General features: G+C 62.9%; 2 protein-coding genes across 16 annotated transcripts in view; one reads left to right on the top strand and one right to left on the bottom strand.

Moving 5' to 3' along the window:
- The first annotated feature begins 372 nt into the window (after window positions 1-372).
- On the top strand, window positions 373-25,725 carry SBF1 (SET binding factor 1). Of its 3 annotated transcripts, XM_032492606.1 has the most exons (41): window positions 374-588; window positions 6,666-6,751; window positions 7,126-7,263; window positions 7,464-7,622; window positions 7,710-7,820; window positions 8,433-8,538; window positions 8,652-8,784; window positions 8,879-8,987; window positions 9,078-9,191; window positions 9,299-9,376; window positions 9,653-9,766; window positions 9,837-9,965; window positions 10,050-10,148; window positions 10,236-10,440; window positions 10,524-10,636; window positions 11,589-11,738; window positions 12,033-12,101; window positions 12,176-12,334; window positions 12,405-12,670; window positions 12,752-12,924; window positions 13,002-13,075; window positions 13,150-13,345; window positions 13,548-13,675; window positions 14,137-14,315; window positions 14,423-14,559; window positions 14,668-14,875; window positions 15,016-15,212; window positions 15,299-15,436; window positions 18,264-18,341; window positions 18,601-18,782; window positions 18,859-19,038; window positions 19,469-19,570; window positions 19,646-19,831; window positions 19,901-20,027; window positions 20,198-20,328; window positions 20,407-20,637; window positions 23,842-23,949; window positions 24,046-24,257; window positions 24,921-25,008; window positions 25,084-25,215; window positions 25,299-25,725. In XM_032492606.1, exons 1-41 carry the CDS (start codon window positions 534-536, stop codon window positions 25,395-25,397), a joined length of 5,679 nt encoding a protein of 1,892 aa, XP_032348497.1. In that variant the 5' UTR covers window positions 374-533; the 3' UTR covers window positions 25,398-25,725. The 3 variants fall into 3 exon arrangements, with proteins under 3 accessions (XP_032348496.1, XP_032348497.1, XP_032348498.1); XM_032492607.1 differs by lacking the exon at window positions 18,264-18,341; XM_032492605.1 differs by lacking the exons at window positions 23,842-23,949; window positions 24,046-24,257; window positions 24,921-25,008; window positions 25,084-25,215; window positions 25,299-25,725 and having other exon boundaries at window positions 373-588; window positions 20,407-23,835.
- Window positions 25,726-26,688: 963 nt separating this feature from the next.
- PPP6R2 (protein phosphatase 6 regulatory subunit 2) overlaps window positions 26,689-27,554 on the bottom strand; it is a 68,314-nt gene continuing 67,448 nt past the window's right edge. For all 13 annotated transcript variants that reach the window (XM_032492614.1, XM_032492618.1, XM_032492621.1 and 10 more), the window contains one exon: window positions 26,689-27,504. In XM_032492614.1, the coding sequence (XP_032348505.1) occupies window positions 27,453-27,504 (52 nt within the window). In that variant the 3' untranslated portion in view covers window positions 26,689-27,452. The remainder of the gene's footprint in view (window positions 27,505-27,554) is intronic.

Raw genomic sequence — 27,554 nt, 5'->3', positions numbered from 1 at the left:
TCCTCAGGCTGGGAACCCCAAGGGCAGGGCCTGGGTGGGCATTCTCCCAGCGTGGGAGATCTGCGGGCAGGGCCGGGCGCTCCAGCCTTTCTCCAGACTGACAGCGCCGGGGAAGAGCTCCCAGGGATAGGGCAGGACCCCTCTCCGTCCCTCGTGGGAGCCGCCACCGCGAGGCGCCCTCGGACCCCGGCGGCGCCTGCCGCTGACCCGCGGGAGCCGCCGTCGCTGTCACCGCTCTGGGGCGGTGAGGGGGCGGTGAGGCAGGGCTCCGCCCCCGGGAACCGAGCCCGCTCCGCTGGACCAATGGGGGCGCATCGTTACAGGCCCCGCCCATAGGGGCGGGGCAAGACCGCGCAGGCGCACGGCGCGGCCGGGCGGGCCGGCTGGCTGGGAAGATGGCGGCGGGAACCCTGGCCGCCGCCGCCGCGGAGCGGGCCAGGGGCGTCCGGGGTGCGCGGGCCAGGGCCGAGGCCGGGCCATGAGCGCTCCGCCCTCGCGTCCCCGAGCCGCGGAGCCCGCCCGCGCCCCTCGCCATGGCGCGGCTCGCGGACTACTTTGTGCTGGTGGCGTTCGGGCCGCACCCGCGCGGTGAGTGCCGGCGCGCGGCCGAGAGCCGGGGCCGGGGGGCCGGGAGCCGGAAAGGGTCGGTCACGGCGGCGGGGCTGCCCCAGGGTCAGCAGGACACTTGCCGGCTGGGCTGGGTCGGGGTCTGAGGTCGGGGGTCGCAGAGGGCCTGCCTCTCTAAGGTGGGCAGCGCGATGAGACTGGGCGGGCCGAGCCTAGCCTGCCCGCCTCTCTCAGGGCAGAACCAGGCCGGCAGCGCCTCGGCGTCGCCCGGGAGGTGGGAGGGCCCTGGGGCGGCTCGGCCTCCTGACTCCCAGTTGGGTGGGATGGGCTCTCTCCGCCTTGGCCGACTGCCGGGCGGCTCTGCCTCCGGGGGCACGGACCGTTCACTTGCACGCCCCTCCTCTGACCCCCAGTGCCTCTGGTCTGGAGCCTCCGGCCCCTGTGACGTGTCTGGTCCAGGAGGCTGGGTGGGATGCAGAAGAGGGATGGGGTTCAGGGACTACTTCTTGAAGAGGTAGGTGTCTGAGCTGGAACTCGAAGGACTTCAGGAGGAACCGTGGGGAGGAGAGAGAAGGTTCCTGGCAGAAGGCCTGCATCTTCATGCCTGCAAGCCAAGCCCTGGGTTGGGGATCAGTGTGGTGCCTGGTGCCGATGGCCAGGAGGTCCGTCTAGGGTCAGCGCCTATGTCTGAGAGCCCTTCAGCCCAGAGGGTAGGAGAAAGCAGCCTGGCAATGACATCAGCAGCAGTCGGGAGACAGTGGCGCTGGGGAGCGCACTTGGTGTGCCAGGCCCTGCACAGCCCTGTGTGTGTGTGATCTCACTTCCTCTCAGCAGCCCACCGAGGTTTCTCTCCTATTGCTCCCATCTGTAGAGTGGAGTCAGGGCGGAGAGTTTGAGTGCCTGGTCTGAGACCCCACAGAGGGATTGGGACACGCCCCCGGGCTAACCCAGAGCCAAGCTGTGGGCTCAAATCCCAGTGGCAAGAGGGCAGTACATGTCATTGGGGGTGGTAGAGGTGGCTGTGTGGTCAGACTGGGGCTGAATCTCGAGCTGAGGGTGGGGTTGAGCACCCCCTCCCCCCACCCCAAGCTACCCTGCCTCTTGTCACTGCAGCAGCCACTGTCACCATCCAGGACCTGGATTTTCTCTTCTCTTTGCCTGTCTTCTTGCTGAGCCTCCACCTGCTGGACCCTGCACTTTCCAGACACTCCTCAGTCCCTGTTCACTCAGCACTCGCTCCTCCTCTCTGCTCTACCTGTCTGCATATCCATCCAGTCGCTCTTGGTCATGAGCACATCTCTCCCTCCAGAAAGGGAGTTCTTGTGGGCAAGGACCAGTTGTCCTCGTCCTGCAGTTCACTGTGTTGTTCAGGCCCAGAGAGAGAGCCATCTGCTTCAAGGCTTGTGGGGAGGGGGCAGTGAGGAGGGCCTGTCATCTGGAGCAGAGGGTTGCATGCGATCCAGGGAAACAAGGATGGCCAAGGGGCTGCACCAGGGTAGGCCCCTGGGCTGGGTGCCAGGGCAGGGGCTGCATGAGTAGAGTGGGCTTGGCAGCTGACGATGCTGAGGGCAGTGTAGGGAGGGCTGAGGAGGCAGAGACCGCAGGCAGAGGACAGGTAGAAGGCATGCTGATGGTGGTGGCAGCTGAAGGGAATGTCAGGGAGGCAGAAGGAGTCATGGGTGGGCTCCATGGCAAACTGGTTGGAGCCACACAGGCTTGGGCACCCCAGGTGTGTGTGGACTCTGAGCAGGACAGGGGAGAAGGCTGGAGCCCACAATGCCTGCTCACCCGGAGTGGCCGGAAGGAATAAGTCTCAAGACATCCACTGCAACAGGGGTGGGAGGACCATGGAGCCCCCTAACCACTGCCTTCTTGGGTTGGAGCTGGTCAGCTGCTGGCAGGCCACCCTCAGGGCCTCCCTTGGTAGGACTGGTCCATCTCTGTGAGGAACAAGCCCACAGGCTGGAACTTTGACTGTGGGGCCCAGGGCAGAGTGAGGTGGTGGGGAAGTCTGAAGCAGATTGGGGGTCGGTGGGTCCCTGCTTCACCATTTGATATCTCTGTGACCTTGTGCCAGTCTTTAGGCCCTTGGCACCCCAAGTTCCCCATCTGGGAATGGGATGAGTCACACAGACCTTCCAGGCTCCTGTGAGCACAAGATGGACACACACGTGAAACCATTCGTGTGAGAGGCTCTGGGAAATGATGGGTGTGCTGCTCATGCTGAGCAGCAGGTGTGTGGACACCTGCAGGCACCTCAGCAGGAGGTGGCGGTCCCCCTGCTTGCTGGCAGGCCTAGAACATTGGGGCAAGACGCAGGGTCTTTTGGGTTCGGTGGAGAGGGTAAGAGTAGGGGGTGTCTTGTCCTTGGCCTGGATCTGGACATCCCGTCCGGAGCTGCTGGATGCAGGGCCTGGGTGCTGAGCCCCAGAGTCCTGCCTGAGGGAGCATTCTGGCTTCATGTTACTACCTTGCAGACTGCTTCAGGCAGGAGGGCAAGGAGTGGCTGGTGGGACCCCTTCATTCATCTCAGAGGGTGCAGACTCCTCCCCTGGTGAGTGGAGGGGGCCCAGCTCTGGGGACATAATAGGGGCTGGAGAGACCACCCGTGCCCCATTCCTGGCCCAGGAGGGCCCTGACGGTGGTCAGCTGATTTAACACAGTCTGGCCAGTACTGGGGTGTGTCTTTCGGGGCAGGAAATGTGTTCAAGCTGACCAGGTAGTAAGTGCACATCTTCCACCCCCCAATATCTGGGAAAAAGACCTTCTATCCCATGGCCTGGCCTCTTTCAGTCTTGACTTGCTGAGCTGGCCACATTCCTGGGCCCCATCTACTCTCCCCACCCATGTTCCTGCCCTCCCTCTGGAGCAGGTTGGGGCTGTTTGGGATGGCCTCAGCTGGCTCCCCGCCCCACCCTGGGAGCCTGAAGGGTCCAAGGCCTTGGGTCAGAGCCAGTCTAGTCTGACTGGAGGAAGTCGGAGAGGCTGCGGCCCCTCTGCACATGGCCTGCCGCTGTGGCTGGCTGGGAGTGGCCTGTGTGTTGAGGTTTGGGAGGGTGGAGCAGCAGGAAGGTGCTGTCCTTCCCACAGCTGGGCTCATCTCAGGGCGTGTGCGGCGGGGCAGGAGGGGAGACAGCCATCCTTCCTTGCCTCTGCCCGCAGCACATGCTGGCTGGGGCCGGCCCAGGCGTCGGAGCCTGGCACTGGTGATGGTGTTGCAGGCAGATGACAGATGCGAGCTCTGTGTTCTCCCCCACGGGGCTGGCTGTGGGGACGTGGCGCGAGAGGAAGCTCTAGTCCCTGTCTGTGTCTCAGGGGACCTTGGTGCCCTTCCTCCTGGGGCCCCCCCATAGAGCACCCTGCTGTGCTGCACGGCTGTGCTGGTTGGATTAGCCCTGTCATTGTAGGGTGGGGGTGTCTACCCCCAGGTGGGACAGCTCTGGTGGGACAGGGAATTCAGCTTCTGTAGGTTGCCTCCGTGGCCACAAGGGCTTGAGTGGGTGGGGACACTGGGAGATGTGGCAGAGCCCCGCCCCCATCCCAGGATGCAGGCCAGCAGCCTGGTTGCCGCCTGGCCCCCGTTAGCACAGAGCTGAGGTGTAGGCTGGGGTCTCAGAGAAGGGTGGGGGAGACCAGGGGGTCAGGCCCCTCCAGGGGGCACCCATCTTGGGAGGGCCTCTGTGTCCTGTTGTGCCTCGGGGCTCCGGAAGCTGTCCTGCACTTCTTACTGAAGAACATGTTTGCTTGTGGGGTGTGAGCGGGGCTGGGTGTGGGAGGATGGTGGTGGAGCCGGCTGTGTGTGTTCAGCAAGCCCTGTTCAGCCGCGGTCTGTGCCAGGCACAGCTGCCGCGATGGGCACAGAGATGCAGCTTCCAGCTCGTGGAGCTCCTGTCTGGCCCAGCTGGCCAACAAGTGCCCCTGGAATCACAGAAGGGTGCGGTAGAGGTGGGAGGTCCTGGGGGCTCCACTGCAGGCCCCAGGCTTGGGCAGGGGGCAACGCGCTGCCTCGAGGAGGGGACACTCTTTGGGCTGAGATCTGAGGGCCAGTTGGGGACTGTCATGGCCCACAGAAGGAGCCAGCGGGGGACACTCACTTGCCCTGCCTGGCCACCTGCCTCCATGGGCAGCTGGGACAGCTCAGGGAAAGCCTTCACTTGGTCCTTTAGAGGGTCCTGGAGCCCTGCAAGTGGGGTTTCATACTTGAATGAGGCAGGGAGGGTGGGCAGTGGCCAGTGGCCAGCCACTCTGCCCGCTTCCCTGTGGGGAGAGGCTGTGGAAGGCTGCCTGTCCCCCGGCTTTGGGACAGGCTGTGGGGCAGAGGCTACGTCCCATCCGCACATACCCCTCTTCCTCAGTCTGCTGCCTCATGGCAAGAACTGGGTGAGCCCTAGGTGCCAGCTGGGCTGTGCCCAGTGGTGGTTTGGGGCCGCACACAAGTCGGCCCCTGGGGGAGTGGAGGGGAAGGAGCTGTGGGTCAGGGTGAGCCAGCCTGGGCCTATTGACTGTGGCCCTTGGGGGTGGGCCTGGAGGGACCCCGCGTGCTGCATGTGCACGTGTATGGCACCAGCAGACACCTGTCCTCCCCCACCTTGTCTTGTCTGCCACCTCTTCTCGATGTCAGTGGTGAAAGGGGGAGGGGAGCAGGAAGCTGAGGTTTTGTGAGTCAGAGTCATGGCCCCTCACCCCCCCTTCTCCCAGGCTGCCTGTTGCTGACCTCCTTCCGTGATCCTGGAGGGTGGGTGGTCGCCTAAGAGTGCGTGTGACCCAGCTCCTCTGCCTTCCAGGGGCCTAAGGAATGCCTCCTGCTGGGGCCTGCCTGCCTGTGCCCAGGCCCCCAGCTCTGTCTGAGGCTCCTGTGCCCATTCAGGTCCTGGTAGACCAGGCTGGCTGGACGTGAGGCTGCATGTGACAGGTCCTCCAAGTCTGCACTTGGTGGGTTTCTGGGCCTTGGGCAGCCCTTCCCCTTACCTATCTGCCCCTGCTTTTCTGCTGGCGTGGGCAGCAGCGTCGAGGCTGGTGGTGCCTGCTGGTCATGTGTGGGAGGTGAAGGTGGGGAGGCTCTTGTCTGTTCCTGCTTCGCCCTGCTGCCACGCTGGGTGGGGGCTTGAGGAAGAACAGAGACCCATGTCCATCCTCCACGAGGCCTGTGAGGGGTGCTTCCCTGACTTGGCCCTCATCATGCCTCCAGGTTTGGCTCCACAGAGGGTGAGCAAGACAGGGGCCTCCAGCTGGCCCTGCCAGCATGGACTGGATCTGGGAGCAGTGCCCTGCCCATGGAGTGGGCGAGAGGAGATCAGATGGGACTTAGCGGGCCCTGTGGCTTCAAGGAGTCGGGGGGGGGGTGGTCTCTGGGGAACACATTGGGACATGTGCCCCTGCCCCCCAGCCCTCCACCCTGGTCCAGGGGACCCAGGGCTGCACGCAGTGACCTGTGCAGGCAGGGAGCAGGCCTGTGCCACCACATTCAGTGCCCATGACGGCACTCCTGTCCTTCCTGCCAGCTGCCACTGTCTCTGGCTGTCTTCTGGGACCTTTGCTGGGCCCATCTTGTCAGAGGCAGTGAGGACAAGCAGCAGTCTGGGACAGAAACAACAGGTGTGAGAGCTCCACACCACTCGCTTACTGTCCAGCAGGCCAGGGGGTCGTGGGGACTGAGTGCCTAGGCTGGGGGTTGGCTGTCAAACAGTCTGGAACAACTGTCCTCTTCCTGGAGGGGCAGGTGCCGTGCAGCTGGGCTGGCATGCTGGCTATGGTTCTGGCTGAGGGGAGTTGATGCGGTTGGGGGCGTGAGGGCAGGAGCAGGGAGTGCACGCCCCCCCACCCCCCACCCCGGGCTGGGGCTTCTGTGCTCTGGTGCCTGGCCCAGCCCCAGGCCTGCAGGGGGCCTGACCCCTCAGCAAGGGCTACTCCCTGTGCCCTCTGGTGGCCCTGGGCTCTGTGGCTGCCTTGTGGCCTCTCCTTAGAGAAACTATAGGTCTGGGAGCTGAGGCTGGTCTGCTGCCAGGGTGGGGGAGATGTTTCCACTCAGGGCTTTGAGGCTCCTGAGTGGGTGGGGGTGTGGGAGGTGGTGGCGCTCTGACCCCCTGTCCTGTCCTCAGGGAGTGGGGAAGGCCAGGGCCAGATCCTGCAGCGCTTCCCAGAGAAGGACTGGGAGGACAACCCGTTCCCCCAGGGCATCGAGCTGGTGAGTGAGGGGCACTCCCGCAGGGCCGTGCGCTGAGAAGGGGGTGCTGAGATGGTGCAGGGGAGGCCCTGCTGGACTAAGAGGACCTGCTGCAGTGCCTGGCCCCACCACCAGAGGGCAGCCCTGTCATGGTGTCCCCTCCTTGTGGTGGTGGGGCCCATGCCCTGCGTCACAGGGTCCTCGCCCCGTACAGGGAGGCCCGAGGCCGTTGCTCCCTGTTATGGTGGAGGGGCTGAGGGCCAGGAGGCACCCAGGTCACGGAGCAGGGTGCTGCCTGCTCACTGGAATCTGGCATCCGGGCGCTGGCTCTGCAGTCACTAGAGGGCAAGGAGTTAGAGGGAGCCGACTGCTGACTCTGGCCCCTTCCTCACCAGTTTTGCCAGCCAAGTGGGTGGCAGCTGTGTCCTGAGAGGAACCCGCCAACCTTCTTTGTTGCTGTCCTCACCGACATCAACTCTGAGCGGCACTACTGCGCCTGCCTGACCTTTTGGGAGCCCCTGGAGCCCACGCAGGTCAGCCTGCCCGGTGCTGAGCTTCCGGCTGGGGCCATCGTCCTCTGCTTGCATGTGTCCCCCGGCTGTGTCTGGTCCTGATTCCCTGCCTCATGGAGGCTGGACTTCCCAGAGGGCCAGTCCTGTCTGAGTCACCTGTATCCTCCCCTGGGCTCAGGCGGCGTGCCTGAGAGTGGGGCTGATGGGGATTTTGTCCACAGGAAGGGGTGTGCACCCAGGACGCCGCCGAGAGGGAGGAGGAGGCCGATGAGGGAGGCCCAGTGCGACCGTCACCCACGGCATCTGGCTCACCAGGCCAGCTGTTTGCTCCGAAGACGCTGGTGCTGGTATCTCGACTGGACCACGCGGAGGTGTTCAGGGTGAGGTGGGCAGCCAGGGCTTGAGGCTGGACATGGGGTGCTCCCGCCGGCAGTGCCATCCTCACCCCCCACTGGTGGTCCTTGCAGAACAGCCTTGGTCTCATCTACACCATCCACGTGGAGGGCCTGAACGTGGGCCTGGAGAGTGTGGTGGGGAACCTGCTGACATGCGTCATCCCCCTGGCCGGGGGCTCGCAGGTGGGTCAGGACAGCTGCTGCCCGCTGCAGCCACAGGCCTTCCTGGTGCCCGAGGCCATGGGGTGGGGCCTGGTAGGCCCCTGGAATCCAGCCTGGGCTGAGCACGGCCCCAGCCTGGGATGCTCTCCTACATCTTGGTGCCGCCACCTGTCAGCTTGTCTTGGCCCTGCGCTCTCGCCTGTGTGCCATGTCTCGCCTGGCTCTCTTCCTGGCCCCCTTCGGTCCCTCTTGCCCTCTTGTTCCTCGGGTGTCTCTGGATGTCGGCGTCAGCTTATCCGTCCGTCCCTGGTCTGTGCCCTTGTGTGGGTGTGTCTAACTGTGTCTCTCTGCCTGTCTGTCCTGTGCAGCTGGACTCTGTTGAGGACGGAGTGGTACGGATTCTTTGTTTCTTCTGCCCACCCAGACCCCGTCCCTGCCCCAGGTCAGAGGCCCTGAGTTCTCTTTGCAGCACTGCGGGGGCCTACAGAGGCTGGCGTGGCTGTCCCTCCTGCCATGCTGCCCGCCCTGGCCAGGCGCACCTATCAGTCCCCTAGGCGTGACCGAGGCTGTGAAGCTCTAGGCTCTCGCAGGTCTGGTTGGAGCAAGTGAGCACTGGTCTCTCTCTCTCCACAGAGAACCATCTCTTTAGGAGCTGGTGACCGGCAGGTCATCCAGACCCCACTCACCGACTCGCTGCCTATCAGCCGCTGCAGCGTGGCCCTGCTTTTCCGCCAGCTGGGTGAGCCAGCCACCTACCCACAGTCCTTCCTCTCCTGCCCTGGGGCCGGTGGGCACAGGCGGATGTCTCCCTGCTGGGGCAGTGCCAGGGTCTCTAAGCTGTCCCTCCCGCAGGCATCACCAACGTGCTGTCCCTGTTCTGCGCTGCGCTCACGGAGCACAAGGTGCTCTTCCTGTCCCGGAGCTACCAGCGCCTCTCCGATGCCTGCCGGGGGCTTCTGGCGCTGCTGTTCCCTCTTAGATACAGGTGCTCACTGCCGCCCCTCCAACCACTCGCCCACAGCCCCGCCGCCTGCCTGCCCTCTGTGGGCCCGGCCGCACTGAGCCTAGTCCCGTTGCAGCTTCACGTATGTGCCCATCCTGCCGGCGCAGCTCCTGGAGGTGCTCAGCACGCCCACACCCTTCATCATTGGAGTCAACGCCGCCTTCCAGGCAGAGGCCCAAGAGCTGGTGAGGGCCCTGCTTGGTGTACACCTTGCTGCTCCAGGCTCTGCTGACTGGCCTGTGGGTCCCTGACCCCGCGTCCCGTTTGGTCCACAGCTGGATGTGATTGTTGCTGATCTCGATGGAGGGACAGTGACTGTCCCTGAGTGTGTGCACATCCCACCCCTGCCGGAGCCACTGCAGAGTCAGACGCACAGTGTTCTGAGCATGGTGAGGGAGGGTCGGGGCCTCAGGGAAGCCAGGTGGGGTCACTTGGTGGCAGGAGGCCTGGAGCCCAGGCAGGTATGCAGCCAACCCCACTTCCTCTGCCTGGACAGGTCCTGGATCCAGAGCTGGAGTTGGCCGATCTTGCGTTCCCTCCACCCACAATGTCTACTTCCTCCCTGAAGATGCAGGTGGGGGTCACTGCCATTCTGGTGGGGGGCCCATGGCCATCCATGCCCTCTCCTCAGGTTTACTGCCGCTGCTGGCTGCTGGTAGTGCCGAGCACTCCTCCAGGGGCCAGGTGTGGAGGGTGTGAGCCTCGGAGCATCCTGTGCAGGTGTGCCTGTCAGCACCGTCTTAGAGGAGGCTCTGTGGCTTTGTGTGGAGGAAGGTTGGAGGGGCAGGAGAGACAGAGGTGCCTGGCCAGTGGAGTGCCTGGCACTCACCTGCACTCACTTATGCCCCAGGATAAGGAGCTGCGTGCCGTCTTCCTACGGCTCTTTGCTCAGCTCCTGCAAGGCTACCGCTGGTGTCTGCACATGGTCCGCATCCACCCGGAGCCTGTCATCCGCTTTCACAAGGTGGGCACCAGGCAGGGGTGGGGTGGGGAGAGGTGAGAGCCTCTGGTGCTGACCCCTTCGTGTTCCCCAGGCGGCCTTCCTGGGCCAGCGCGGGCTGGTGGAGGACGACTTCCTGATGAAGGTGTTGGAGGGCATGGCCTTCGCAGGCTTCGTGTCGGAACGCGGGGTCCCCTACCGCCCAACAGACCTATTTGATGAGGTGTGCCCCTACCGCAGCTGGGAGGAGCCCCCACCACCCTCTCCTCGCCCCAGCCAGCCCACCTGACCCTGCTTCCTCCCCCAGCTGGTGGCCCACGAGGTGGCAAGGATGCGGGCAGACGAGAACCACCCTCAGCGTGTCCTGCGTCACGTCAAGGAACTGGCGGAGCAGCTCTACAAGAACGTACGGCGGGTGACACGAGGGGTGGGCTGGCCTGGCGAGGTCACTGTGCCCCCAGCCACTTACCCACGCCTGCCTGTGTCCCCCCAGGAGAACCCATACCCCGCTGTGGCTATGCACAAGGTGCAGAGGCCAGGGGAGGCCAGCCACCTGCGGCGGGCACCCCGGCCCTTCCCCCGGCTGGACGAGGGCATGGTGCAGTGGATAGTGGACCAGGCCACGGCCAAGATGCAGGGCGCACCCCCGGCCGTGAAGGCCGAGAGGAGGACCACTGTGCCCTCAGGGCCCCCCATGAGTGCGTAATGGGGATGAGGGGGCCCTCAAGTGTGGCCTGGGTGGGGCGTGAGGTCAGAGGTAAGTGTGATCTCTGGTTCCCAGCCGCTATCCTTGAGCGGAACAGTGGGCTCCATGGCAACAGCGCTCGCCGGCTGGAGGTGGTCCGCAACTGCATCTCCTACGTGTTTGAGGGGAAGATGCTCGAGGCCAAGAAGGTGAGGGCGCCCCAGGCATAGGAAGTGCCGGGGCTCCGGGGCTGGGGACAACCTGGGCCGGGGCAGTGGCTCTCAGAGGAGCCCTGGCCCTGGTTCACCTGCTGTGACCGGAGGGAGCCGGACCAGCAGAAAGGGCAAGTGGATGCCAGAACAGCTTCCTGCGAAAGCTCAGCAGAAGGAATTTACTGTAACTTTCAGTTACCAGAAAACCCTGAAGTTTCCTGCTGTTAAGTTTCTTTTTTTCTTAAACGGAGGTCCTTGAACCCAGGACCTCATGCATGTTAAACACGTGGTCTATCACTGAGCTATATCTCCCCCACTCAAGTTTCTCCCTTATCCTTGGCAAAAAAGAACGTAGACCCACATGGGTCATTTATCTGTGGAGTATACTTACAAATTCGCCCTCTGAGGTGTTCACTGACACTTCAGGTCTCACGGCAGCCGCTAAGTCTGCCTCGTGTTTCATGGCTGTGTGGTCCCATGTGAATCACCTAATTCTTATACCTGCCCCTTACTGGGGGCCTGCAGGGTTCCAGTTGTTTTACAGTGGATGGTAGTGAGCACGAGACAAGCCTGGCCCCTTCTCTGCCGGCCCAGTGCTGAGCCAGCTGCTTGCTCTGTGTTAGGGTTCTGCTTTCTAGACACTGAGTCCCTGATTGGCCGAGGGGCTAAGGGCCCCCAAGCCGGTGAGTGCTGAGCTAGGGCCGTGGGGCCTCACCTGGAGCATGCCATGAACTTTGTGTGGGGAGGGCTGGGTCCAGTAGAGTGTTGGTGCCTCCTGGGCAGTGAAGCTCTGGAGTCTGGGCACACCTCACCCAGGTGGCTGTGGGTGTCCTCTTCTTAGAGCCTGGGCTCTGGCCTCCCACGTCTGTGCCAGGCCTTTCCTGTGCCTCCCTCCAAGAGGTTGGATCTATATTCGGCTCACGTCTTCCTTCTGTTTCCCTGTCCCCAGCTGCTTCCAGCTGTGCTGAGGGCGCTGAAGGGGCGTGCAGCCCGCCGCTGCCTCGCCCAGGAGCTGCACCTGCATGTGCAGCAGAATCGGGCTGTCCTGGACCACCAGCAGTTCGACTTCGTTGTCCGCATGATGAACTGCTGCCTGCAGGTGAGACTGGGCCTCCACCTACTGGCATTGTGGCTGCAGGGTTGGGGTGTGCAGGGTTCCCTAGTCTTCTGGGAACGCCAACAACTATGGAGACATTGGTCTGCTGTTGAGGGTGGCATGGGGAGAACTCTTGTTGGAGGCTGGTGTGGGAGTCTCCTGCCCCCAATCTCCGAGCAGCCCTGGGGACCTGGTGGAGATAGTTCAGGGACAGTGTGGGAGGTGCTGCCCTGTCGGCGGTGTCAGTCGGGTGGGATGGGCACTGGGACAGGTTCCAACAGCCCGGCTCTGCTGCAGGACTGCACCTCCCTGGACGAGCACGGCGTCGCAGCTGCCCTGCTGCCCCTGGTCACGGCCTTCTGCCGGGTGAGTGCCGGGTGGCACAGCATCTCCCATGCCCCTCCCCGCTGCACCCACTGACTCCCACTCGGCCTCTGCAGAAGCTGAGCCCGGGGGTGACGCAGTTTGCGTACAGCTGCGTGCAGGAGCACGTGGTGTGGAGCACGCCGCAGTTCTGGGAGGCCATGTTCTACGGGGACGTGCAGACTCACATCCGGGCCCTCTACCTGGAGCCTGCCGAGGACCGAGACCCCTCTCAGGTGCGGGGGTGCTCCCTGGGCCCAGGGCAGTGGCGGGCCTGGCCCTGGTTCACCTGCGGCCCTGTGGCAGGTCGGGGAGGTGCCTGGATGGGAGGACGAGCGCTCGGCCCTGGACGTGGCGTCTGAGCAGAGGCGCCTGTGGCCCACCCTGAGCCGCGAGAAGCAGCAGGAGCTGGTGCAGAAGGAGGAGAGCACAGTGTTCAGCCAGGCCATCCACTATGCCAACCGCATGAGCTACTTGCTGCTGCCCCTGGACAGCAGCAAGAGCCGGCTGCTGCGGGAGCGTGCGGGGCTGGGTGACCTGGAGAGCGCCAGCAACAGCCTGGTCACCAACAGGTGGGGTGCGGCCGGGGCTGGGACCTGGGTGGGACGGCCTCGTGTGGGCGGCCATGCCCACTGTGCCCTTCCCCGGCCCAGCATGGCGGGCAGTGTGGCAGAGAGTTACGACACGGAGAGCGGCTTCGAGGACGCAGAGACCTGCGATGTGGCGGGGGCCGTGGTCCGCTTCATCAACCGCTTCGTGGACAAGGTCTGCACGGAGAGTGGGGTCACCAGCGACCACCTCAAGGGGCTGCATGTCATGGTGCCAGGTACGGGGTCCGGGCCTGGAGACACTCCCCTTGGATGGGTGGGCGGGGGCCAGGGCGTGAAAGCTGCTCTCCCCCAGACATCGTCCAGATGCACATCGAGACGCTGGAGGCCGTGCACAGAGAGAGCAAGAGGCTGCCCCCCATCCAGAAGGTGAGTGGGGGCCGGGGGCCTGTGGGCACTGGGGCCAGGCTGTGTCCTGAGGCGCCACTCCTGTCCCTGAGCAGCCCAAACTGCTTCGGCCCCGCCTGCTGCCCGGCGAGGAGTGTGTGCTGGATGGCCTGCGTGTCTACCTGCTACCCGATGGGCGTGAGGAAGGTGCCGGGGGCAGCGGGGGCGGCCCCGCACTGCTTCCAGCTGAGGGCGCCGTCTTCCTCACCACATACCGGGTCATCTTCACGGGGATGCCCACCGACCCCCTGGGTGAGCCTTCGGCCCCTTCTGCCTGTGCACCCCGTCCCGGGGTGAGTGGGGCTTTCTCTGCCCCGCCCTCTGCCGTCCTCAGGGCTGCAGGGTCTCTGTGGGACACAGCCTGTGGCCTGCTCCCCCCCACCTGCCTGGGCTACCCTGGGACTCTGTGACCCCCCCCCTTCCATCCCCTGACTCTGGCCCGGCCTGTCACAAGTGGGGGAACAGGTGGTGGTCCGCTCCTTCCCGGTGGCCGCGCTGACCAAGGAGAAGCGCATCAGCGTCCAGACGCCTGTGGACCAGCTCCTGCAGGACGGGCTGCAGCTGCGCTCCTGCACCTTTCAGGTCAGCCGGGCGCGGGCGCTCCTGGGGTCTGTGGGCACTCCGGGAGGGCAGGCATCTGAGCCCTGGTCTCAGTCTCACGAGCCGGCTTGAGCCAGCGTTGAGCCTTTTGCGATCCCTGAGTTCACGGGAGTCGCTGTGCGCTGGCTGGGTGTCCTCCACCTGTGCGATGTGCCGGCCTCTGAGGTTTTCCCGTTTCCTAGTGAGGCCCTAACCCTAGAACCTGTGTCTGGAGTGTGTTGTGTGAGCCCGGCCCAACTGAAACACACAGATGAACAAATCATGGTCAGAGCTTGGGCTCCTCAGCCGCAGCCGTGTGCAGCTCTTCTGACCCTCTGTCCTTGGGGCGCCCCCTCAGGAGGTGTCTGACGCAGCACAGGAGGTCCCACAGGCCCACCTGCCTCTGTGGTCAGGGCCCAGGCCCTGGGGCCACCCAGCCGCTGAGGTCCTTCTGTCTGGTGCAGCTGCTGAAGATGGCCTTTGATGAGGAGGTGGGGTCCGACAGCGCTGAGCTCTTCCGCAAGCAGCTGCACAAACTGCGGTACCCGCCGGACATCAGGGGCACCTTCGCACTCACCCTGGGCTCCGCCCACACACCTGGCAGGCCACCCCGCACCACCAAGGACAAAGGTCCTTCCTTCAGGTGTGGAGCTGAGTGCCGAGGCCAGGGAACCCACCCTTCCCAGAACCACCGTGTGCACGTCCCCACGTCCACTCTTCTCACCTCTGCTGACCCTGCGCCTGCCCTAGGACGCTGTCCCGGAACCTGGTGAAGAACGCCAAGAAGACCATCGGGCGGCAGTATGTCACTCGGAAGAAGTACAACCCGCCCAGCTGGGAGCACCGGGGCCAGACACCCACTGAGGACCAGGAGGACGAGATCTCAGGTGGGGGTGTGGGGAGCCCTCGGCCATCTGGTGGAGACCCCCACGTGGAGGGTGGGGGCCAGGGTGGTCTGTGGGTGCAGACCCCCGTGTGTGCCTGGCCCACCCCAGTGTCAGAGGAGCTGGAGCCCAGCACGCTGACCCCTTCCTCGGCCCTGAAGCCCTCGGACCGCATGACCATGAGCAGCCTGGTGGAGCGGGCATGCTGCCGCGATTACCAACGCCTGGGGCTGGGCACACTGAGCAGCAGCCTGAGCCGGGCCAAGTCTGAGCCCTTCCGGATCTCCCCGGTGAACCGCATGTACGCCATCTGCCGCAGGTGAGCGGGCCGGCAAGTGAGCACCGCGGGTGTAGGAGGCTGCAGGCCTGGGGGGTGCCCAGCCACGGGTCCAGGTGTGCCTTGGCCTGTGAGCATGGGGGAGGGCCCCTCTGCCTCCCCTCACATCCGCCTCCCCACAGCTACCCCGGGCTGCTGATCGTCCCCCAGAGCGTCCAGGACAATGCCCTGCAGCGTGTTTCCCGCTGCTACCGCCAGAATCGCTTCCCCGTGGTCTGCTGGCGCAGCGGACGCTCCAAGGCCGTGCTCCTGCGCTCGGGGGGCCTGCATGGCAAAGGGGTCGTTGGCCTCTTCAAGACCCAGAACGCGCCATCTCCAGGTACCCTGCTCCTCCAGCCCCCTGCACCTTGTCCTGCCCCCATCCGACCCACTGCGCTCTGCCTCCAGCTCCGCCTCCTCCTGCAGGCCAATCCCAGGCGGACTCAAGCAGCCTGGAGCAGGAGAAGTACCTGCAGGCTGTTGTCAGCTCCATGCCGCGCTATGCTGACACGTCTGGACGCAATACCCTCAGCGGCTTCTCCTCAGCCCACATGGGCAGCCACGGTGAGCATCCTCAGGGCGGGAGGACTTGGGGGTGGGGCGGCTTTTATGGAGGGCTGGCCAGCAAGGGGACAGAAGTTCTGGGGTGTGGGAGCAGGTAAGTTTCCTGAGGCCCGGCTCTGACCATTCCCCCTCAGCCAGGCTTCTTGACCTCTGCATCTTCCCTGCCCATGATCTCCAGGGCCTTGGTGTCACTGGACACTGTCCTCCTTCGTCCTGCTCCCCCTGCAGTGTTGCCCACCCGCCGTCCAGTCACCTTACCGCTTGGCCACCATATTTCTCATCTGTCCTGGCCCCCTGGGCCTTGTCTGCATGGCGTCCCTGTCCCCACCACGGGCCCCCTGAACATAACACTGGACCTGCTGCCCCTGGCAAATCCAGGCCCACAGGACCCTCCCTCCCTCTGATCACACCAGCCCCGCCCCCTCATACACCTTCTGTCCTGCTCTGCAAGGTCCCAGTAGGCCAGGGTGCAGAAGAGGCTGCAAGCCCGACAGATTGGGGGCCGCCAGGCATGGTGCAGCGTGGCTCCCACAGGTGCTCGGGGATGCAAGAAAGTGTGTGCTGCTGCCCACGAGGGGTGGTCTGGTCTCTGGGGGGTGACAGGCGGGGACCTTGTTGGGGAGGTGGGCCATGTGGGTGCCTGGTGCTGGGAGAGGATTTTAGACAGGAGACCCATCAGGGCCCGAGGGCATGCAGGCGGGGAGGGGTGTGTGTCAGAATGGGCCGCTGCCTCCAGGGTCTCCCTCCAAGGCCATCACTTCTGCGTCAGGCCTACCCTGCACCTCACCCTGTCTTTCCCCCATCTCCCCTCCAAGACCCTCGTGGATGCTCTGGCCCTATGTGGCTCATTCTCTCCACCCGCCTGAGAGGTGCTGGGCCTCCTTGAGGGCTGGTCCTTGGATTTATGGCTCCAGCTGCCTTCCAGCCCACGTTGTTCCTCTGTGCCTGGGGCCTGGTGTCTAGTGAGTAGCCTCTTAGTCTGTGCCTGGAGGTCTTGTCTCTCCATTGGAGGCATGAGGCCTGGGTGGCTGCCCACGCGGGGCCGGACTGTGGCCCAGTGCTGGCCTAAGCCGCCCACTGCCTGTACTTGAGCAGATGTGGTGACAATGTCTGCCTGGGAGGTTTGGTGGGATGGCTGATCTGTGCCACCCAGAGCCATCCTGGCTGTCACGTGCTCAGAGTTCGGGGATGTCACATGAGGGGTCATTTCTCTGTGAGACCCTCCGCATACCTTGGCTCGTGCAGATGTTACACCGGGGCTCACCTGCTGGCCAGGCCTTCCTGATTTCCTCCTTCCCCTCACGCTTGTCTGCGTTCTTCTCTGCTGTTGCTCTGGCCCCCAGATGCACTGGGGTTCTCACGTGGGCTGGGGGCTGGTGGCACCCTCTGTGGCCCGAACCTTCCGGAAGCCCGGGCATTGTCTTTGACTCTTCTCTCTGCCTGTCCTGGGTCCTGTGAGCTGACCACCGAGGTCTGCAGCCCTCCTTGTGGCTGACTGCCCCCATCCTGGCCCAGGCTGCTCCTGCTCATAGGGCAGGGCCTCCCGGTGGCCCTGCCCCTCACTCCTGTAGCAGGAGAGGCTCCGGAACAGAGGGCCTTCACCCCCCGCTAAGTGAGGCCTGAGGAGGGCCTTCTTCCTGGCCCCTCGTTGGCTGCTGGAGCACACTCGCCTTCCCGTCCCCGTGTCGCCCGCAGGCCTCAGCCTCCATCTGTTACCGCTCGCTGGGTGCTGAGGCCACGGGGGCTGGGAACAGGGGCGGCCAGTCTGCCCTCTTGGTAGTTGATAGGGATGCTGTCCTAGAGAGGTCTGGCCTTGGCACCTCCCCTTCTGGAGGGGCACAGACCTTCCCCTTCTCATTCCTCTGCTGGAATGTTGCTGTCCAGACACCAGCGTCCGTCATTAGGCATGCTTTACCTCTGGTCACGCTGTCTCCTCTTTCTGCTCTCCAGAGATTCTGAGTGGCCCCTGCAGGCAGCGCCTTCTCCTCAGGATCCTCTGTCCTCTAGTGCCTGTGTCTTCCCTGACTGTCCCCAAAGCCCACCGGTGCCTCTTGGTGTCCCTGAGTTCTGGGCATGGGCCACCCCCTCATTGCCCAGGGTGTACAGGGGCTCAGCTCACCTCAGCCATACATGCGTTCCAGTCCGGCTTCTGCATCACAAGGACACACTGTCCCCGTTCTGGGTGCCCGTGCTTCTGCTCGCAGCTGGTAGGCTGGTGGTGTGCCTGCTTGTGGTGCCCTGTGCCCTCCGCAGCAGGTGAGCCTGGGGCAGGGCCAGGTGCCGTCTTGGGAGCCAGAGAACGCTGCGGAGCTTCCTCACACAGGCTCCTATGCCTCCAGGCTGCATGGTCCCAGCCTGTAAGCCTTGGGCCCAGCCCTCACAAGTCTGCTAAGCTGGCCCTGCCGCTGGGGTTCAGGCCTACCCGTGTCCTGGACCGAACCGCTCTGCAAGGTTCCAGGCTGGGAGCTTCCGGGCTCTGGTCGTCTCCAGGCCGTGCTTCGTGGCCTCCCCTCTCCCTACGCCGGGCAGAGGACGATTGGTGGCCATGTGCCATTGAGCAGTTCAGGCAGTGACCATGGGGCTGGGGCTGCAGAGATGGGCTATAGAGGAGGCTTGGAAGAACAGCCCAGGGTCTTCCTTGTCCCTGGGCCCTCTGCTCCCCGGCCTGCCCTGGGGGCCCACAGGGCCTCAGCAGTGATCCTCACTGTATCTGGGGACCCCAGGGTGCTTGGTGGGAACCCAGCCTCTTTGGGCCACAGCCCCCACCCCCCACACTCTGGGCACACCCCCGGGCCAGGCCTGAGCCTTCTCTCTGCTGTGCCCCCAGTGCCCAGCCCCAGAGCCAGGGTCACCACGCTGTCCAACCCCATGGCGGCCTCGGCCTCCAGACGGACCGCGCCCCGAGGTACCGTACTGGCCACATAGGCCGGCTCCCCTACACCTGGCACTGATGGCCCCTATGTGACTGAGTGACCTTGGGCACTAACGTCCCCACACACCTGGCACTAACGGCCCCGTGTGACCAGCATAACCCAGCCCCCACCACAGCCCTGGGCACTAACAGCCTGATGCCCTGAGTCCCACCCTTCCCTGCCCTGGGAGCTCAGCCCCAGGCAAGTAGTGCCCCAGCCCTACTCAGGCGCTCACACGGTTTCTCTGTGCAGGTAAATGGGGCAGTGTCCGGGCCGGTGGGCGCAGTGGGGGGCTCAGCAGTGATGTAGGCTCCCGGCTAGCAGGCAGAGACATGCTGAGCCCCCCCCAGGCCAATGGGGCCCCCCCTGACCCAGGCTTCCTGCGGCCCCAGCGTGCAGCGCTCTACATCATTGGAGACAAAGCCCAGCTCAAGGTGACTGGGGAGGGGGCACAGGGTCAGGTAGGGGCACAGGGCCTGGGCACATCTCACCATGGCTGGTCTCCTCCAGGGTGTGCGGCCAGACCCGCTGCAGCAGTGGGAGCTGGTGCCCATTGAGGTGTTTGAGGCGCGACAGGTGAAAGCCAGCTTCAAGAAGCTGCTGAAGGCATGTGTCCCTGGCTGTCCTGCCACCGAGCCAGGCCCAGCCTCCTTCCTGCGCTCGCTGGAAGACTCAGAGTGGCTGACTCAGGTCTCTCTATGCCCCTGCCCTCAGTGTGGGGGAGGGGGACATGGGGAGGGACTCCCTGCCTGGGTGCTAGGCCCCCACTTACCTAGAGCCAAGGCAGGCCGGGTCTTGCTTGTCCGATAGTATTGGGCTCTGGGAGGGGGTGATGGCCACTTCCTGGTGGTGGACCCGGACGGTTGAGGGAGGCCAGGCTTAGCTCTGTCAGGGCTTCCACTCTCCGTCAGGGTGGGGCTGGGCACCTCAAGGACAGAGGGCACCTCTTCAGGCCCAGGAGACTTGGGCGGGTAGGGGGTAGCATGCCAGAGCATTTCATGTCCATCCAGTGCTGTGTCTGCCTCACAGGCTGTCCCCAGGTGTGGGTCTTGGCCTGGTTGGGTGCTGGGGTCCTAGGCCAGGGCTCCAGGAGGTGCTGAGGTGCTGCTGGTCCCTATAGATCCACAAGCTGCTGCAGGTGTCGGTGCTGGTGGTGGAGCTCCTGGACTCGGGCTCCTCGGTCCTGGTGAGCCTGGAGGACGGCTGGGACATCACCACTCAGGTGCGCAGCGGCCAGGGCGGGGGGCAGGCCAAGGATTTCCACCTGTGCCCTCCTGACGTGCGGGGGTGCTGGTAGGTGGTGTCCCTGGTGCAGCTGCTCTCAGACCCTTTCTACCGCACTCTGGAGGGCTTCCGTCTGCTGGTGGAGAAGGAGTGGCTGTCCTTTGGCCATCGCTTCGGCCACCGCGGGGCCCACACCCTGGCCGGGCAGAGCAGTGGCTTCACACCTGTCTTCCTGCAGTTTCTGGACTGCGTGCACCAGGTGAGCAGGTGGCTGTGGTAAGGGGAAGTGCATTCTGACCGCCAGCCCCTGACCCCTGACCCCACACAGGTCCACCTACAGTTCCCCATGGAGTTCGAGTTCAGCCCATTCTACCTCAAGTTCCTTGGCTACCACCACGCATCCCGCCGCTTCCGGACCTTCCTGCTTGACTCGGACTATGAGCGCATTGAGCTGGGTAGGGGGTGCAGGGCCGGGGCCTTGGTCGTAAGGGTGTGGCATGGTCGCCGGAAGGGGCGTGGTCGCGGGTGGGCTGGGGGCGTGGTCTTCGGGCGGGGCGTGGGTGGGGCCGGGGCCGGGGCCGGGGCCGGGGAGCGGGGCAGGGTGGCCTGAGCACTGCCGCTGCAGGGCTGCTGTATGAGGAGAAGGGGGAGCGCAGGGGCCAGCAGGCGTGCCGGTCGGTGTGGGAGTACGTGGACCGGCTGAGCAAGAGGACGCCCGTGTTCTACAATTACATGTACGCGCCCGAGGACGCGGAGGTGAGCCGGGGCCTGGGCAGGACGCGGCGGGGCCCGGGCTCCCACCGGCCCAGCTCCTCACTCCAGGCCGCCCCCCAGGTCCTGCGGCCCTACAGCAACGTGTCCAACCTGAAGGTGTGGGACTTCTACACCGAGGAGACGCTGGCCGAGGGCCCCCCCTACGACTGGGAGCTGGCGCAGGGGCCCCCCGAACCCCCGGAGGAGGAGCGGCCCGATGGGGGCGCCCCCCAGAGCAGGCGGCGGGTGGTGTGGCCCTGCTACGACAGCCGCCCCCGGGTCCAGCCTGACGCCATCTCCCGGCTGCTGGAGGTGCGTGCGGCCTGGCTGGGCCCTGAGACTCCGAGGGGGTGTCCGAGCATGCACGCCGGTCCTGTGGCCCTGCCCTCCCCCACCCTACTGGCGGTTGGTACCCATGGCTCCCTGTGGACACCGGAGGCTGTTACCGTGAACCCCCGGGTCTCAGGACTCGGCTTCCTTGCTCCGGGCTCGTGGGGGTCAGCCTTAGGGGAAATCAGCGTTTTCCCAGGTGCCCTCCCTGTCCTCTGCAGACCTCTGCCCTCTTCTTCCTCGTGTGCCTGGCCAACAGTCATACCGAGGTCGAGCTTCCCCACCCACCCTAATGTGGACAGTGCTCTGCTGGGTTCTTTCCCTCTGGTGCCCCCTTCAGAGACAGGCCTGGAAGCTTGGGATGGACGTTCCGGCCTCTCACCCTCTCTTTGCTGTCCTTGGTGGGCATGTCTGCTCAGCCTCAGCAATCAGGATCCAATAGGGCAGGGACCTCTGGGAGAGGGAAAAGAGCTCCATGGGCGGGGAGGGGCTGGGGGTGGCATAGAGGGCGGCCATCCAGTGGCCAGGGTTCTCTCTGGGGCCAAGCCATCAGAAGGCAGTGGGCCTCAGGTCCAGACCAGAGGAAGGTTTGCATCCCGCTGCCCACTCTGTGGCCGGCTGGCTTTGGTGAGCATCTAAGTGTCCTTGTGGGAGAGGCAGGGATACTGACTCCTGCCTCTCCAGGAGGTGGTGAGATGTAACCAAACAGGTAGTATGTTTCGACGCCCCAGCACTGGCGTGGTCTGAAGACACCTGCCACCCAGGTCTTGGGGGAGCCAGGTCGTAGTTCTGTGGGCGGAAGTGACCCATAGACACAGAGCAGAGAAGTGTTCCTCTCTGTCTCTGGGAAGACTGTGGCCTGGGGGCCGGGCCCCCAGCCAGCAGCCTCTGTGCGGCGTTACCGTGTGTGGCGCTTTCGCTTCTGACAGGTCTGTGTCTACGGTCAAGGTGAGTTTCTGGTACTCAGCATGTGGTTTGCTCTTCTTTTTACCCGTCTTTTCTTTCATTAGAATTTTTAATCCATTTATATTTAATTATTGGTGTAAAGTCTAGCTTCTGGCTCTTTTCTACCTCATTTATTTTTTGCTCCTTTCTTCCTTTTGTTATTTTCCTTAACAGTTGAGTATTTATTTATTATTATTTTGTGTTGTCCACTTTGTTTGGTTTTGGGGGTATATCTTGAGCCATTTATGGGTCGTCAGTGCCCACAGTCACAGTCCATCTGGGGTTGGATTGTAGCCCCCCAGGGAACTACCCACTCAGCCCTTCCCAGCCTGCATGGCTTTGTCATCAAACATTTTACTTTTACCTAGGAGATCAGCACGCAGCATGTATTGCGTTTGTTTTAAATAGTCAACTTTGTTTTAAAGAAAGTAGGAAACAAGGAAAAAGCCCTCTCTTTGCCATTTCCAGCATTTTTCATTCTTTCAGTGTAGATCTGCTCTGGTATCATTTCCCTGCAGCCTGAGGAACTTTGAATGTTTCTTGTAACCCAGGTCTGCCAGTGACAGATCCCCTCAGCATTTGTTCACATGAAAATGCCTTCATTGTGCCTTTTCAAAGGGTGTTTTCTTTGGATGGAATTCTAGGTTGACAGCTATTCACACCCTCCGTTTTAAAGGTGTCATTCCGCTCTTCCCTGTCTTGCACTGTTTCTGATTAAAGGTTGGTGACGGTTCTTACTCTTGTAAACTTCACGTGATGTGACCTTTATGATTTTTTCTTTGCTTTTGGTTCCAGCAGTTTGGCCATCATGTGTTTTTCCTTTGTATTTGTCCTGCTTGGAGCTCTTTAAGCTTCTTAGATGTATGAAGTGATAGTTCTCATTAAATTTAATACATTTCAGGCCACTGTTTCTTTAAAAAGTTTTTTCTGCACGATCTCTCCCTCCTCTTCTCTGGGACTTTCTTGTCCTGTAGGTCACCGAGGCTCCGACTGTCTTTTTCCTCCACTGCTACCTCTCCGCAGTTCGTTTTAGATGATTTCTGTTACTCTCTTTTCAAGCTCAGAACTCGTTTCCTTCTTAGATTTAACGTGCTCTTAAGCCTGTCTGAATTTTCCACTTTAGATACTGTATTTTTCAGCTGTAGAATTTCCGTTTTTCTCCATAGCTTTTATTCTCTGTAGAGATTCCCCATCTGCTCAACTGTTATGTCTATCTTTAAATCTTCAACACATTTGTAACAATTTTGAGTATTTTGTGTGCTAATTGAGTATCTTTCATTTCTGGGTCTGTCTCTTCCTCTGAGGATGGCTCTCACTTCCTGCCTTCTTGTTTGTCTAATAATTTTCTGTGAACTGGACATGGTCGAGGTTCAGGGTCACGGGCTCTTCCTCTAGCCTTGGGTTTTACTCTTGCAGGCAGATAGTGAGCCCATAGGTCAGCTTGGTCTTTCGGGGTTGTTTTCAGCCGTGCTCGGGCAGCTCTAGAGAAGCCTTCCCCGGGGTTCAGAGGAGGCCTCCTCCAAGTGCGTGGTCTCTTCAGGGTTTCAGTTGAAGGTCTGGTGTCTTCAGTAGGGTCTCTCCACTCTGGCTCCACATTCCTACACCTTCCTGCATTAGTCGCTGCTCTCTGCCAGGCCTGTGATGTCTTGCCTTGCACATGGCATTCAGTTTGGCCGAAGACTCAAGGAGGCCTTCTCTGGACTTCTGGGGCTCTGGCCAGTGCCGCCTCCTCCTCTCTCTGCCACCCTGCAGATCCAGGCACATGAGCCTCCCCGAGCTCCCATCAGTCTGCCTGGTGTGCTCTGGCCCCTGCCGTGGTCCCGTCTCAGGGCCTCGGCGCTGCATGGCTGGCTGCTCGTCCAGGTCCACTGTCTTTCTGTGTGGAAGTCAGCTCACTGTTGCTCTTTTGAAGACGGCATGTCTTTTTTCTGCCTAGTTTTGGAATTTTCTCTTTTTCAGGAGTTTTCCTGTGTCATCCTGGGTTTGTGCTCAGCTTATCCCATTTGGGGTTTGTAGTGTTTCTTGGTTATACTTTTGATGTCTCTTGTTAGTTTTGCGAAAGTTTCAACTATTGTCTCCAGCTGTTGATTTTGCCCAAAGCCACCTCCTGTACGACACTTACACGTGTGTTAGCCCTTTTCATTGTCTCACTTTCCTGTATTTTCCATCCTTTTGTCTTTTCACATCCCAGTCTGAGTATGTTCTTCTGAATAATCTTTCAGTTCTCGAATTCTCCCCCAGGAGCTGCAGCGGCTGGAGACAGAGCTGGGCCGACCCCCTGAGCGCTGGAAAGACGCCTGGGACCGGGTGAAAGCTGCACAGCGCCTTGAAGGCCGGCCAGACGGACGTGTGAGTGGGGTGTGGGCGTGGGGGGCTGGGGTGGGCTTGCTGCCAGGAGGAGGTGGCGGTCACCCCGCTGACACAGGCCCACCCTCCTGCCCCCAGGGAGTGCCCAGCTCCCTGCTGGTGTCCAGTGTGCCCCACCACCGCCGCTCGCTGGGGGTGTACCTGCAGGAGGGGCCTGCGGGCTCCACCCTGAGCCTCAGCCTGGACAGCGACCAGAGCAGCGGCTCAACCGCGTCTGGCTCCCGCCAGGCAGCCCGCCGCAGCACCAGCACCCTGTACAGCCAGTTCCAGACAGCTGAGAGTGAAAACAGGTGTGAGAAGCACCGCTCCCTGCGGCATGAACGCCTTGAGCTGGGGGCGCCGGGGTCCTGGGTGGTTCCCAGATCAGGGTCAGGTGCCTTGGGGGCCGCTTCTAGTTTCTTAGGTGGAGTGATTTGTGGGGTGGCCATGATGGTGGCCTGAGCAGAAGCTGACAGTTGCTGGAGAGAAGCAAGTGGGCGTGGGGAGGGTTTGGGACACAGAACCGCTGACCACAGCCAGGCTGCGGAGGCTGCAGAGGGCAGGGGGACGGGGCCATGGGGTCCTATGAGGCAGGCATGGTGCCCAGTGATGGGGAAGCAGATTCCAGGTGAGGCTGCATCCCGCCCTCTGGGCCTGGAGGGGCCATGCTGCCAGTCTCCCCAGACCTGCCTGCTCCACGGAGGACCAGGGCCTGGCTCTGCTTGTCAGGCTGTTTCCCTGTACCCTGAGGCTCTGGTGTGGGACCCTCCCCCGTGTCTGTCCTGTGAGGGGGTGGGGGTCCCTTCTTTCTGGGGACAGCCCCGGGCTGCTTCAGTTTCCCTTGCCCTGTGCTCCAGGCTGGGGTCAGTCTGGGGACAGAGGCCCTGGTCTTGCTGCTGGGGCTGGTGGGGGTGGGAGGCAGGGCAGTCACTGGGCCCTGATACTGGCCTGGGCCCCTTCTGCTGCAAATGCAGGTCCTACGAGGGCACCCTGTACAAGAAAGGGGCCTTCATGAAGCCCTGGAAGGCCCGCTGGTTTGTGCTGGACAAGACCAAGCACCAGGTGAGTGGTCAGTGAGCCAGGGGAGGTGGGGGGTGGGGTGGGGGGAAGCCTCCCCTGACTTCTGCCCCAACTCAGCTGCGCTACTATGACCACCGTGTGGATACCGAGTGCAAGGGCGTCATCGACCTGGCAGAGGTGGAGGCCGTGGCCCCTGGCACCCCCACGATGGGTGCCCCCAAGACCGTGGATGAGAAGGCCTTCTTTGACGTGAGCTGTGACTGGGGCACAGGGAGGTGGGGGCAGGTGGCTGCCCAGGTTGGGCCGTGGAGTCAGTGTCTCCCTGTCCCCAGGTGAAGACGACACGTCGTGTTTACAACTTCTGTGCTCAGGACGTGCCGTCAGCCCAGCAGTGGGTGGACCAGATCCAGAGCTGCCTGTCAGACGCCTGAGCCCGGCCCTGCGTCCAGTCGTCCACTCGTTGCAGACCACTAGGGGTGGGCAGGGCCCCCCGGCCATGTTTACAGCCCCCGCCCTTGACAGTATTGAGGCCCCGCCCCTGATGTGTGTACAGTCCCCGCCCAGCCCCACCCCGCCCGCCGGCTCTAACTTATTTTGGAGTCGCAGCTGACCGCCGGGGGCAGCCATGGTACAGCCCTCGCCGTCGGCCTGTAAATAGTCCACTCCCACCCGCCCTGTCAGCGTGCTGGCCCCGGCCGGCCGGCCGCAGGCAACCTGCTCCTAGAACCAGAATCTATAAAGAGAGCTAATGACAAGCCACGTGGCTGCGTGTCCTCGGCCCGCCCAGAGGGTCCCCCACCCTCTTAACCACCCAGTCCACTGAGGGGTCTGTGCTGGTGGGGGGGCCACAGCCGCACCAGGCCTCTGCTTGCCATCCGGGCATCCGGCTGCCCATCCCCCCAGGCCTCGGAGGCCGTTCTCAGGGTTGAAACAGAAGGTACCGCCTGGGGGTGTGTTGTGAAGAGGGGAACCAGGGGAGGAGGCCCCTAGGAAGCTGTCCTGGGTCCAGAGAACTGACGGGGTAGGGGTAGCCGGAGGATACAGGGTCCAGACTTGCTGTTCCCTGGTCACATGAGTCAGTGGGCTGGAGGAGTGGGAGGGGGCCTGGTGGGAGACGTCCTTGGGGGCGAGGGTGCCTGAGGGCTCAGGGATGCGGCAGGGGGTGGGTTATGTGTGGGGAGGTGGGGCACAGGACCTGACGGCCTCCGTTCTGGGGACTCTGCTCCAGATGCTTGTCTCTTCCTCTCCCCTGGGGTCTCACCTGGGGTCCTGGCCTTCCTCCAGCCCCTGGCCCACTCCCCTGTCCCAGTAACACTGGAGTCCCACCAGGTCTAGCACCTCACCAGCAACAGTGCCACCCAGGGGCACGGGAGGCAGCGGGTATAGGGGTAGGCACTGCAGAGGCCGAGAGAAAACCCCAGAGTGGTCTGGGGTGGTGGCCACTGTCCCCGAGTCAGAGAGGGCTGGTTGTGCGGGCGGGAAGTGAGAGCAGGCCTGGACACAAGCAGGCTAGGCTGTGAGAAAGCACCTGGTTTTGTCTGTGGACAGCTGTAAGGCCAAGGTTCCTGATGTCCAGGAACCTGCGGGTCTGGGGGTCCCTGCCCAACTCTCAGCCTCCAGGCAGAGTTTGCTTCTAGCTCAAGGAGGGGCCTGGGGCACCAGAAAACCCCGCTGCCGGCCTCGCTCGGGCTTCAGGACCTGCAGCTTAACAATACACGGGTCTGTCAGTAAGAATAACACAACTTTTATTGGGAGTTGGGGGTTTTGGGTGCCCCAACAGATGATCAGAACATATAAAATAACCCTGCAGACCCCTCCAGGACAGCTCAGTCCTGCCCCCTCCAACTGTGCAGGCCCTACCCCACCCAGCACTGCTAGGGTGTCTCTGCCCCCCACCCCCCCGTACCCTCTCCTGCACCGCCAGCTCCTGCCGGGTAGCCCCACTGCCCACTGTGGCGTGAGGGCCAGGACACCCTGCCAGGCCGTGGAGGGGCATATTTTTTTAAGGCAGTCAAATTTTGCAGCCTGACTTAAGGTCAGCTCCCAGGGCCACTGGGCAGCTAAGACCCAGTATGGCCAGCCCAGCTCCAGACCAGCGTTTTCCCCGGAGCCTCGGAGACCTCCTGTGGTCAGATAAAAAGTGCAAACATGCGGCTCTTCTGCATTTGTTTAAAAAAATCAGTAAAAACAGGCTTGGAGCTGGTGGTGCCAGGCCCAGCCCTGGGCCCTTGTGGCATCTGAGGTCGCAGCCCCAGCTCCCCCAGACAGAGCACAACATCTGAGGCCTTATTGCTGTGCGTGGGGCCAGACCCTCGTGGCCCACTTGGGGTCAGGCAGGAGAAACGCAGGCTGGGCCGTCCGACTGGTTCCAACTGCCAGCTTTAACAATGCAGCATTTATTTTTTAATTAAATTAAATTAAATTAAAAAAGACAAACTGCGTAACCAGGTGGTCGTCTTGGCTGGGATGCGAGGCCGGCAGCATCATCACACGGGGCCGTTAGAGGCGGCTCCTGCAGGCGGCGGCACGTCTGTCTGCCTGCAGGGGGGCGGTGGGAGTCACTCAGGGTGAGGGTCCTCGCCCACCCC

The sequence above is a fragment of the Camelus ferus genome, chromosome 12, assembly GCF_009834535.1.
Source record: "Camelus ferus isolate YT-003-E chromosome 12, BCGSAC_Cfer_1.0, whole genome shotgun sequence".
In the NCBI taxonomy this organism is placed as follows: Eukaryota; Metazoa; Chordata; class Mammalia; order Artiodactyla; family Camelidae; genus Camelus; species Camelus ferus.
Note: the sequence above shows the minus strand (reverse complement) of the source record. Positions and strands in the feature narration are given on the sequence as shown.